This window comes from Phyllobates terribilis, unplaced genomic scaffold (genome assembly GCF_046119375.1).
Source record: "Phyllobates terribilis strain yellow unplaced genomic scaffold, ASM4611937v1 Scaffold_4__5_contigs__length_816908805, whole genome shotgun sequence".
Taxonomy (NCBI): Eukaryota; Metazoa; Chordata; class Amphibia; order Anura; family Dendrobatidae; genus Phyllobates; species Phyllobates terribilis.
In genome coordinates, this window is record NW_027362764.1 from 463,505,678 (window position 1) to 463,518,224 (window position 12,547).

The 12,547-nt window shown below is 47.2% G+C and overlaps 1 protein-coding gene across 1 annotated transcript in view; it reads right to left on the reverse strand.

Annotated features, from left to right (window-relative positions):
* Positions 1-12,547, reverse strand: part of PIGN (phosphatidylinositol glycan anchor biosynthesis class N) — a 363,689-nt gene that overhangs the window by 107,878 nt on the left and 243,264 nt on the right. The window contains exon 21 of the mRNA XM_073678652.1: positions 1,426-1,528. Within this exon, the coding sequence (XP_073534753.1) occupies positions 1,426-1,528 (103 nt within the window). The remainder of the gene's footprint in view (positions 1-1,425; positions 1,529-12,547) is intronic.

A 12,547-nucleotide genomic window follows, 5' to 3' on the forward strand; every position in this document is an offset into this window, starting at 1 on the left:
CAAGAACTGTCAGTTTGCAGTGTTTGATGATTACTATTTTGCTAACCAATTGATTAAACACTTATCGAATGATCACAATTTATATACTACAATAAAGGGTTATTCCCAAAATCACAATGTGGTCTTATAATAATGTAAATCTGCTATTTTGCACATATCATCAACCAAAGGATGCCCCTCCAGGCTCTATTTACCTACAGTTGCCATTGATCTGCCAGCTGGCTTTCAACATAGCTCTGCTATTCTTCACCGACAAATGAGCGTATTCTATGTTTAGAATAAACGCTATACTTCTGTGCACTGTATAGTCTTGTGCACAACACTGCCTGAATGATTTTATGTTCTGCCATCCACATCAACATAGCTGCAAGTGTATTTTACATAATTGTTTTGTTAGCTGGTTTCTTGCAGTACTCAACTGTCCTGTACTCTGCTTTGTCTCCACTATTGAGTTTTAAATAACAAAACACAGCGCAGTTCACAGCTGAGACAAGCAGGGCTGGGCTGTGTTTGATGCTAGATGCAGATAGAGCAGTGATGTGAAACTGCAAATGCCAGTCTGTTGATGCATATGGCAGAAGATAATCCTTTGGCATATGCATAAATAGAGGAGAATTAGCAATTTCATATAACTGACCTGTCGCAGAAGGCATAAAACATAGTTCAGACTTGTTTGTCTTAGTCGGCCCAGCTATTTCAAGCTCTGTATTCAATACAGAGCGGAGTGGAGTATGGGACAGTTGAGCTCTGCTGGAAACTAGCTATGATATAAACACACACATGCAGCTATGTAGATGTCAGTAGAAGAAATCTTTCAGGCACAGTTGTGTTCAGGTTCATAGAGGGCACAGAAGCATAGTGTGTTTTTTAAATGTAGATTAGCTTGATGATTGGTCAAATATCTGTTGTGGAAGCAATAAAACTGAGCAAAGTATATTTCAGCTTAACTGGAATCCAGAGCTGTTTTACACATTCATCAGTCAGTTGGCATCCAGCACAGCTCAGTCATCAACTCAAACAGGTCAGGCTGGTCAGGAGCACACAGTGGAAGGAGGGAGTGTTCTGCAGAACTGAAGAGAAGCAGGGTGCTGCTTTGAAATGTACTTAAAGCTGTGTAAGAACAAGACTGCCCATTTAGCTATGTGTAGCTGGATGCACAGATGGTCAATGGATATGAAGAAAGAAAACAAAGGTACAAAAAATAATTTTTATGTTGGGCTTGGTCTGCATGTTAACAATAAGTATGCATTTCCTGCGCTTTGTGAAAAAGAATGTGATTGTGGGAATAACCCTAACACCTTGTACTGTGAAGGTAATAAAATCTAGAGTAAATTACCTAAATGTTTGCCAAATCAAACACCAAATTTGATCGCAAGATTGAATTTTAAATCTACAATACAACTCAAAATAACTGAAAAACATTACCCTGTACTAAGCAGAAGATAGGAGGACATGAAAGAAAGAAAAATGCTCAGGAGCCGCTGGAACAGGAACGTGGAACTGAGTAATGGCACAACTAAGGAAAAAGCTGAAAAAGAAAAGAGAGTGGTATTATTAGAACCCATCACATTTCATTACATCATCCCTGCCAAACATTATGCAGATCGGCAATTAAACAAAAAGCAGAGCATAAATCTCTGCGTTCTGCCCGTTATCCTTGTTTACTTGTGCTTACCCCGAGCCAAGTGGCCTGATCTGATAGAAAACATACGGGAAATCAGATAAATGCTGTAAAGTTCTTTCGTACCTTTCTCAGACATGAAGACAGAGCTGTCTCATTCAATAAAAAATTCCTAACAGCAAGAGGCATACCACATTCGGTTTAATGTGATTACACCATGTTTCTGCTCGCTAATTGCTTTTAACATCAGCAATAAGGTGCGGTAAGGACACCCTGCCTGCTGAGTGGCAGCAGAAGGATAGACTCATGTTATTTTTGGAAAATGTACTTAAAAAGGCACATAATTCAGATGAGACAGCACAGCATAAATATTCTCTGTGCCTAGATGTCCTCATAAAAGCATTCTTGATTTTAACTCTCTTTTGAACAAGCTTTGATAATGTCATTTCTTAAAGGTGTTGTGTAGTTTGGAATTCTTACATTGTGAATACCCATAAACTCCGTTGACCATGGATTGGCTTGCTGCCTAAAACACTCCGTTCAGCCTATTATGTGGGGAATTTGAAGAGGAAATACTAATTATAACAGCAGGTCATGCACCTAAATCAATGATCTGTGATTGATGTCTATCGGGTCTCTGTATCCACAGAATAGGAAGACCCACTTGTTACTTTCCACTTCTCAAAGGATAGCAATACTCCAACTCATAAATAAAGGTGGTCATAACATCACTCCCATTAGCCTGTAGATTATGTACACATTTCCTATGCTGGATCTGAAATTAAAATAAACCTCTTACATACTACAATATCTTCCATATTAGCAAGATATACAATATTCATTAGGGAAATCCTGGCTTTGGGGTAATAGTACATGTTTGCCACAAATCTGCTTTATAGAACAATTGTAAGTATTCTACAGCAATTTGGTGAAATCTAGGATATGTTATCCATGAACAGTAATATTAAACAGAAAATCAAGCTTCTTAATCTATTGGCGCATTAAGTAATACACATGGGTGACCACTGTTCTGTTCACTTCTATGGGGCTGATGGAGATGGCTTCGTAATATCCATATCTAATATAGAGGTCAGGCATGAAAACTACACTCTATTCACACAGAGGTGTCTTAGACGTTTGTTCCAGTAATTAGTGAGGATTCCATTGGTTGGACAACCAACAATTATACATATATCACCTATCCTGTCGCCCATAAGACCTATTTCAGGGGTCAGAATAGTTAAGTCTAAGGCTCCTTTTTCACAGCTCACTTTTTTCGGTATGTCTTTTTAGATCAGATCGTGATACAGTAGAATAACGGAACAATCTCCAAGGAAATATTAGTTAAAGGGAATCTATCAGCAGGTTTTTGCTATGTAATCTGAAGGAAGCAGGAGATAGAGGCAGAAACACTGAATTCAGGGATGTATCACTTGTCAAAGTTCGTGCGGTTTACTAACTGTGAAGGATTTATCACTAAGAGATTAACAATGCTGTCTACACTAGTCCAGCCACGCCCCCTTCTGTGATAGGTAGCTCACTGTCTATAGACTTTATACACAGAGAGCCTAGTGGGTGCGGGGTTTGCTTTCTCAGCTCTGCTTCATTGCTACATCTAAAAGCTCTGATTGTGTCAGAACGGCTGCACCCAGTAAACTAAGTGATGCATTGTTGGATTCAGCTTCTCTTGTCGAATGACAGATTCCCTTTAATGTGTCTTTCTCATATCACTCATGTGTAGTGTTGAGCGATACCTTCCGATATCGGGAAATATCGGATCGGATTGGATCGGACCGATACCGAAAAAGTATCGGATATCGCCGATTCCGATACCGGAAACCAATGCAAGTCAATGGGACATAAATATCGGAATTAAAATAAACCCTTTCTTTCCTTGTAGGTTATTTCTACATGAAGGAAAACAACTAAGAATAATGTAGAATGTATTGGGGGAGGTGGGGGAGACAATAAAGGCATAGAGGTTTAGCCCAGTCAAATGGAATAGCAGGAATTAATATTTTTTTATTATGTTCTGAGTTACGGAAATATTAACTATGTTAAGTATTTTTATATTTTGTCAGATATTTATGTTTCACTACTTCCATGCTCTTCACCTTCTTTTTTACTTCTCCCACACTTTCTCCTTCATCATCCTCAGCATCTTTTTCATCCACTTCTTCTTCACCTTCTTCTTCTTCACCTTCTTCGTATTATTCTTTTTTTTACATTCTTCATATTCTACTTCTTCATCTTCTTCATATTCTTCTTCTTCATCATATTCTTATTTGTGACAGGCATTCCTGTAGTTGTTATCTATAAAAGGTTGGACATTACACCTTTCGTTCTGCCCGTCACAAAAGATTTACAACAGGATTTGTCCGCGTTCAGTTTGGCCTGCAGCAGCAGGTCTTTTCCAGGGGCACCACGAGGAGGAACGGACTCACCCCCATACACTGCTTAGTCATCTTCTGCTTATAATTTAGATATTATCTTTTGCTCTGATTTTTAGTCTTATGCTTAATGTTCTTCCGCTTTTTGTTCTGCAGCTTCTTGTATTTCTGCTTCTTGGTTTTCTGTCTCTTGTTTTTCTGTATCTTGGTGCTTGTCTTCTCTTCTTTGTCTTCTTGGTCAACTTCTTCAGGGTCATCTTCTTGGTCTTCTTCGGGGTGGTCTTCAGGGTCGTCGTCTTCGGGGGTCCTCGTCTTCGGGGTCCTCGTCTTCTTCGGGTTGGTCTTCTGGGTCCTCGTCTTCGGGGTCCTCGTCTTCTTCGGGGTGGTCTTCAGGGTCCTCGTCTTCTTCGGGGTGGTCTTCAGGGTCCTCGTCTTCTTCGGGGTGGTCTTCAGGGTCCTCGTCTTCAGGGTCATTGTCTTCGGGGTCCTCGTCTTCTTAGGGTTGGTCTTCAGGGTCCTCGTCAGGGAGATCCAGAGTGATTACCAAGAACCATTTCAAAAAGCTTGAACTTGGAAATGTAGCAGAAGGTACAAGAAAGCTGAGGAACTACCGAGGACCAGCTGACGGTACTGGAACCCGGATGGATAGCAGAAGGTACAAGAGCCAATGGAACTACCGAGGACCAGCTGATGTTACTGGAACTCGGTTACTAAGCAGGAGGTACCTGTGCCAGAAAGCACTACCAAGGACCAGCAGACGTTGGTGGAACTTGGATACCGAGAAGGAGGCACCTAATCCAAAGGCACTGCCGAGAACCAGCTGACGGTACTGGAACCCGGATGGGTAGCAGAAGGTACAAGAGCCAATGGAACTACCGAGGACCAGCTGATGTTACTGGAACCCGGATGGGTAGCAGAAGGTACAAGAGCCAATGGAACTACCGAGGACCAGCTGATGTTACTGGAACTCGGTTACTAAGCAGGAGGTACCTGTGCCAGAAAGCACTACCAAGGACCAGCAGACGTTGGTGGAACTTGGATACCGAGAAGGAGGCACCTAATCCAAAGGCACTGCCGAGAACCAGCTGACGGTACTGGAACCCGGATGGGTAGCAGAAGGTACCCATGTAAAAAAAAAGTTCAAGGCCGCGAGCCGGCCGCAGTTACCAAAACCCACAGTCCTACAGAGGGTGCTTGTCCTATTGGCACTATGGAACCAGCCTTCATTGCCAGATCCCGCAGCCCACATAGGAGTCACCTAAACTGCAGGCACCATAGAGTCGGCTAACCCGACCGCAACACGACAGGACAACGCATTGGAGGCAAAGTGACGTTGACACTACCCGGAAACAGCTGGCGTGCTGGAACCAGGCTGGGCAGGAGGGAGTACCCGTGCCAAAGACACTGCCGAGAACCAGCTGACGGTACTGGAACCCGGATGGGTAGCAGAAGATACAAGAGCAAATGGAACTACCGAGGACCAGCTGACGGTACTGGAACCCGGATGGGTAGCAGAAGGTACAAGAGCCAATGGAACTACCGAGGACCAGCTGATGTTACTGGAACTCGGTTACTAAGCAGGAGGTACCTGTGCCAGAAAGCACTACCAAGGACCAGCAGACGTTGGTGGAACTTGGATACCGAGAAGGAGGCACCTAATCCAAAGGCACTGCCGAGAACCAGCTGACGGTACTGGAACCCGGATGGGTAGCAGAAGATACAAGAGCAAATGGAACTACCGAGGACCAGCTGACGGTACTGGAACCCGGATGGGTAGCAGAAGGTACAAGAGCCAATGGAACTACCGAGGACCAGCTGATGTTACTGGAACTCGGTTACTAAGCAGGAGGTACCTGTGCCAGAAAGCACTACCAAGGACCAGCAGACGTTGGTGGAACTTGGATACCGAGAAGGAGGCACCTAATCCAAAGGCACTGCCGAGAACCAGCTGACGGTACTGGAACCCGGATGGGTAGCAGAAGGTACCCATGTAAAAAAAAAGTTCAAGGCCGCGAGCCGGCCGCAGTTACCAAAACCCACAGTCCTACAGAGGGTGCTTGTCCTATTGGCACTATGGAACCAGCCTTCATTGCCAGATCCCGCAGCCCACATAGGAGTCACCTAAACTGCAGGCACCATAGAGTCGGCTAACCCGACCGCAACACGACAGGACAACGCATTGGAGGCAAAGTGACGTTGACACTACCCGGAAACAGCTGGCGTGCTGGAACCAGGCTGGGCAGGAGGGAGTACCCGTGCCAAAGACACTGCCGAGAACCAGCTGACGGTACTGGAACCCGGATGGGTAGCAGAAGGTACAAGAGCCAATGGAACTGCAGAGAACCAGCTGGCGGTGCTGGAGCCCAGGGTAAATACTAAAAACAGAAGAGCCAGAGGTGTATTTGGAGGAGGTTTTAAATCCGTACTACAGTGGATGTGGACAAAGCAGGAGAATTTGCCGGACACACAGCTGGGGATCAGCTGACGTTACTGAATCCCAATAACACTGGAGCAAGCGTTGACTGTGCAGACGGCAGTTCTGAGCAGCAACTAGCGGTATTGGAGCCCAGGGTAAATACTAAAAACGGAGGAGCCAGAGGTGTAATTGGAGCAAGTTTTAAATAAGTAGCACAGTGAATATGGACAGAGCAGGAGAAATTGCCGTGAACACAGCAGGGGAACAGCTGACGTTACCGAACCCCAATAACACCGCAGCAAGTGTTGACTGTGCAGACGGCACTTCCGAGCGCCAACTGGCGGTGCTGGAGCCCAGGGATAAGAATGAAAACAGAGGAGCCAGAGGTGTAATTGGAGCAACTTTAAAATCTGTAGTAGTGAGAATGTGGACAGAGCAGGAGAAATTGCCGTCCGCACAGCAGGGGAACAGCTGACGTTACTGAACCCCAATAACATGGTAGCAAGTGTTGACTGTGCAGACAGCACTTCCGAGCGCCAACTGGCGGTGCTGGAGCCCAGGGATAAGAATGAAAACAGAGGAGCCAGAGGTGTAATTCGAGCAACTTTAAAATCTGTAGTAGTGAGAATGTGGACAGAGCAGGAGAAATTGCCGTCCGCACAGCAGGGGAACAGCTGACGTTACTGAACCCCAATAACATGGTAGCAAGTGTTGACTGTGCAAACGGCACTTCCGAGCGCCAACTGGCGGTGCTGGAGCCCAGGGATAAGAATGAAAACAGAGGAGCCAGAGGTGTAATTCGAGCAACTTTAAAATGTGTAGTACAGTGGATGTGGACAAAGCAGGAGAAATTGCCGTCCGCACAGCAGGAGAACAGCTGACGTTACTGAACCCCAATAACACGGCAGCAAGTGTTGACTGTGCAGACGGCACTTCCGAGCGCCAACTGGCGGTGCTGGAGCCCAGGGATAAGAATGAAAACAGAGGAGCCAGAGGTGTAATTCGAGCAACTTTAAAATGTGTAGTACAGTGGATTTGGACAAAGCAGGAGAAATTGCCGTCCGCACAGCAGGAGAACAGCTGACGTTACTGAACCCCAATAACACGGCAGCAAGTGTTGACTGTGCAGACGGCACTTCCGTGCGCCAACTGGCGGTGTTGGAGCTCAGGGATAATACTGAAAACAGAGGAGCCAGAGGTGTAATTGGAGCAACTTTAAAATCTGTAGTAGTGAGAATGTGGACAGAGCAGGAGAAATTGCCGTCCGCACAGCAGGGGAACAGCTGACGTTACTGAACCCCAATAACATGGTAGCAAGTGTTGACTGTGCAGACAGCACTTCCGAGCGCCAACTGGCGGTGCTGGAGCCCAGGGATAAGAATGAAAACAGAGGAGCCAGAGGAGTAATTGGAGCAACTTTAAAATGTGTAGTACAGTGGATGTGGACAAATCAGGAGAAATTGCCGTCCGCACAGCAGGAGAACAGCTGACGTTACTGAACCCCAATAACACGGCAGCAAGTGTTGACTGTGCAGACGGCACTTCCGAGCGCCAACTGGCGGTGTTGGAGCTCAGGGATTACAGTTCAGGTGGTAGAAACATGAACAGAACAGGAGACCTGGATACTGTTGCCAACCAATTATTTATTCTGGAAGAGGACTGGCAAATTCATGAGAGATCCAGGCCTTGTTCATTTTGAGAAAAGTAAGCCGGTCAACGTTATCGGAGGATAGTCGCATGCGACGGTCTGTTAGTACACCACCTGCGGCACTAAAGACGCGTTCCGATAATACACTAGCAGCAGGGCAAGCTAGCACCTCCAGTGCATACTGACTAAGCTCTGGCCATGTATCCAGCTTACAGACCCAAAACTTGAAGGGAGAAGAGCCGTCTGGGAGTACACTAAGAGGGCAAGACATGTAGTCTGTCACCATCTGACGGAAACGTTGCCTCCTGCTGACTGGAGCTGTCTGTGATGGTGTAGACATTTGTGGCGGCGGGGACACAAAACTTTGCCACATTTCGGCCATACTGGTCTTGCCTTGTGCTGAGGCGCTGCTTCTGCTCCCTCTTTGTGCAGAGCTTCCTCCACTGCCTCGACGCACTGAGCTGCTTTGTAAAGCACTAGCAGCACTGCTCTCGGTTGGAATGGAGAACATGATGGAATGCACCAGTGCGTCTTGGTACTCCCGCATTTTACGCTCCCGGTTCAATGGTGTTATGAGGCTTTGTAAGTTGTCCCGGTAGCGAGGATCTAGGAGGGTGGACACCCAATAATCAGCCGTGTTGAGAATGTGGGCGATGCGGCGGTCGTTTCTGAAGCACTGCAGCATGAAATCAACCATGTGCTGCAGACTGCCAACTGGCCAAGAAACGCTGTCCCCTGCTTGAGGCGTGATCTCTGCCTGCTCTGCATCACCCCACCCTCGCTCTAGATACTGACTACTAGAGCATTGTGTACCTCCCTCCTCTGGACAGATGTCTTCCTCATCCATTGACTCCTCCTCATCCTCCTCACAAAGTGTCCCCTGCCTAGGCCTTTGTGAGGAACCACGTTGCGCAGACTGTAGAGAAGCAGATGGCATTTGTGACTCCTCATCCTCCACCTCTTCCAAAACCTCGTCCCTTAGTGCTTGCAGTGTTTTTTCAAGCAGGCAGATAAGGGGGATAGTCATGCTGACTAGTGCATCATCTGCACTCGCCATCCGCGTGGAATAATCGAAGGCACGCAAAACGTGGCAAATGTCCTTCATAGAGGCCCACTCAGTGGTGGTGAAGTGTGAACGGCGCGCACTGCGACTTGTTTGCGCCTGCTGCAGCTGGTACTCCATTACTGCTGCCTGCTGCTCACACAACCTCTCCAACATATGTAACGTTGAATTCCACCTGGTGGGTAGGTCACATATGATGCGATGTTCCGGAAGACATAATCGGCGCTGCAGAGCTGCAATGCGTGATCTTGCATTGCTGGAACGCCGCAAGTGAGCGCACTCTATGCGGACCTTGTGAAGCAGTGCATCAAGATCCGGATAGTCCCTCAAAAAACTCTGCACGACCAAGTTGAGCACATGTGCCAGACATGGGATGTGAGTGAGGTTGCCTAGGCCCAGAGCTGCCACCAGATTTCGGCCATTGTCACACACTACCATGCCTGGCTGGAGATTCGCTGGCACAAACCACACGTCACTCTGCTGCTTGATGGCATTCCAGAGCTCCTGCGCTGTGTGGCTTCGATTCCCCAAAGAAATTAATTTTAATACGGCCTGTTGACGTTTGGCCACGGCTGTGCTCATATCGGTCATCATAACAGGTAACCGTTCACGGGTCGATGTGGAGGTAGACCGTGACGGCTCCTGCAGCGCTGATTCAGAGGAACTGGAGTATGAGGAGGAGTCAATGTGTACAGACTGGATTCCTGCAATCCTTGGAGTTGGCAGAACACGTACAGCGCCACTCTCAAGATCTGTACCCGGCTCCACAACATTTACCCAATGGGCAGTGAGGGAAAGGTATCGTCCCTGTCCATGCTTACTGGTCCACGCATCGGTGGTCAGGTGGACCTTGCTACTGACGGCGTTTTGTAGCGCATGTTTAATTTTTCCCTCCACATGATGTTGCAGGGCAGGGACGGCTTGCCTGCTGAAATAAAAGCGGCTGGGCACGTTGTATTGTGGGACTGCCAATGCCATAAAGTTACGGAATGTGTCAGTCTCCACCAGCCTGAATGATAGCATTTCAAGGGCCAGTAGTTTAGCAATGCCAGCATTCAGAGCCTGTGCTCGGGGGTGGTTTGCCGAGTATGGGCGCCTTTTCTCCCATGCCTGTGCTAATGATGGCTGTAGACTGGCCTGGGAGTGTGAGGATGACTGGGAAAGTGGTGCTGTGGGTGGAATTACACTGTGTCTCTGTACAACAGTGCCAGAGATTCTTCCATGGCGATCCTGTGAGGAAGCCGAACCAGCTGTGTGTGAGCTGGAGGAAGAGGCTACAACACGAGCTGAAGAGGTGGTAGGTGGCGCTGTAGGTTGGCCTAGGTCTTCAGTGTGTTTGTGTAACTCCACCACGTGCTTGGTCCGCACATGTTTCCACATATTTGTGGTATTGAGGTTGCTGACACTTTTCCCTCTTTTCACCTTCTGATTACACAGCTTGCATTTGACAAAGCAAATGTCATCTGCAACTGTGTCAAAAAAGGACCAGGCACTGCAAGTCTTGGGAGCGCCCGCTTTGGATTTTGGAAGAGCCATGCTCCTAATGGGTGCCGAAGTGGAGGCTACAGGCAACCAAGTCTGCCCCCTCCCTCTCCCTCCTTTTTGGGCCGTTCGGGGAATCTCTTCCTCAGAGCTGCTCCCACCACCTTCCTGTCCCTCACGCCATGATGGGTCAAGGACCTCATCATCTACACCACCCTCTTCAAACAACTGCTTCTCCTGGGTAGTCTCGACAGCACAGTACGCACCAGAAAGTGGCACCTGAGTCTCATCATCAGATGCGTACTGAGGTGTGCTGCTGACCATAGGCACTGGCCCACCCGCCTCTTCAGATTCAGAGAGACAAAACGGTTGCGCATCACTGCATACTACCTCTTCTTCAAATTCTCGAATTCTGCTTGGCTGGCCCCCTCTTTCCAAGCCAAGAGATTCAGAGAACAGAAGTAGAGATGGCTCCTGTCCAGGGCTCTCTGACTGCCTGGGCAATTTGGCAGGTGGTGAAGAGACAGATGGGTGCTCTTCAGTGCTCAGGACCTGAGAGGATCTGGAACTAATTGAAGTCGATGCGTTAGCTGCCATCCATCCGACAACGGCTTCAATTTGGTCCTCGCGCAGCAGTGGGGTACGGCTAGCTCCTACAAAGCTGCGCATAAAGGACTGTTCCCTGGTAAAACTGGGGGATGCTGAGTCACTGGTGCCCGCAGCAGGCACAGAATCCCCACGTCCTCTCCCTGCAGGCACAGAATCCTCACGTCCTCTCCCTGCAGAAACTCCACGCCCACGCCCACGACCACGACCACGACCACGACCACATGCCTTACTCCCTGCCTTCTTCATCTTGGTAGACTGATAAAGATAGGCAGAAAAGTACTAAGGGCTTAGTGTGCTTATTCCTGAACAGCTGCTAACAGGTATAAGAAACACTAATTTTATAAAGTGTGGACTAGACTTTAATATGAGCTAATGTGGCCTACACAACTGTAAAGTGGAGTGTTTGGTGAACTTTATTTAGGTTTTTTTTGTCACAAAAAGACACTGGATGTGCCTAAAGATGTAATAACGATAGTATCACAAACTTTTTGTAGCTATTACAATGTAGGAAGGTAACCTACAATGCAATAGATGAGGCTGCAAAAAATAGGCTAATACTAATCTGGCTGGGGCTGCAGGGCCCAATGCTGCAGAAAGGCTCCTCTATCTACTCCTATATAGTGTGTTTGGAATCAATTTAGCTGAATATGGATGGAACCACCACACTAATAGGAGATATCAGGAAAAATTATGAATTGGCAATAAAGGACAATGTATGAGGCAGTGACACACACTGAGTGCACTACAACCAGACGGGGTTGAAGCACACACTACAGGGTGAGCTGCACTCACACACCAGACCTTGCAGACAGCGGTGAACAGTACAGATGCAGAGCACTGTGCACTAGTGCTGCAAGACGGAAAAAAAATTCTCTATCTACTCCTATATAGTGTGTTTGGAACCAATTTAGCTGAATACAGATGGAACCACCACACTAATAGGAGATATCAGGAAAAATTATGAATTGGCAATAAAGGACAATGTATGAGGCAGTGACACACACTGAGTGCACTACAACCAGACGGGGTTGAAGCACACACTACAGGGTGAGCTGCACTCACACACCAGACCTTGCAGACAGCGGTGAACAGTACAGATGCAGAGCACTGTGCACTAGTGCTGCAAGACGGAAAAAAATTTCTCTATCTACTCCTATATAGTGTGTTTGGAACCAATTTAGCTGAATACAGATGGAACCACCACACTAATAGGAGATATCAGGAAAAATTATGAATTGGCAATAAAGGACAATGTATGAGGCAGTGACACACACTGAGTGCACTACAACCAGACGGGGTTGAAGCACACACTACAGGG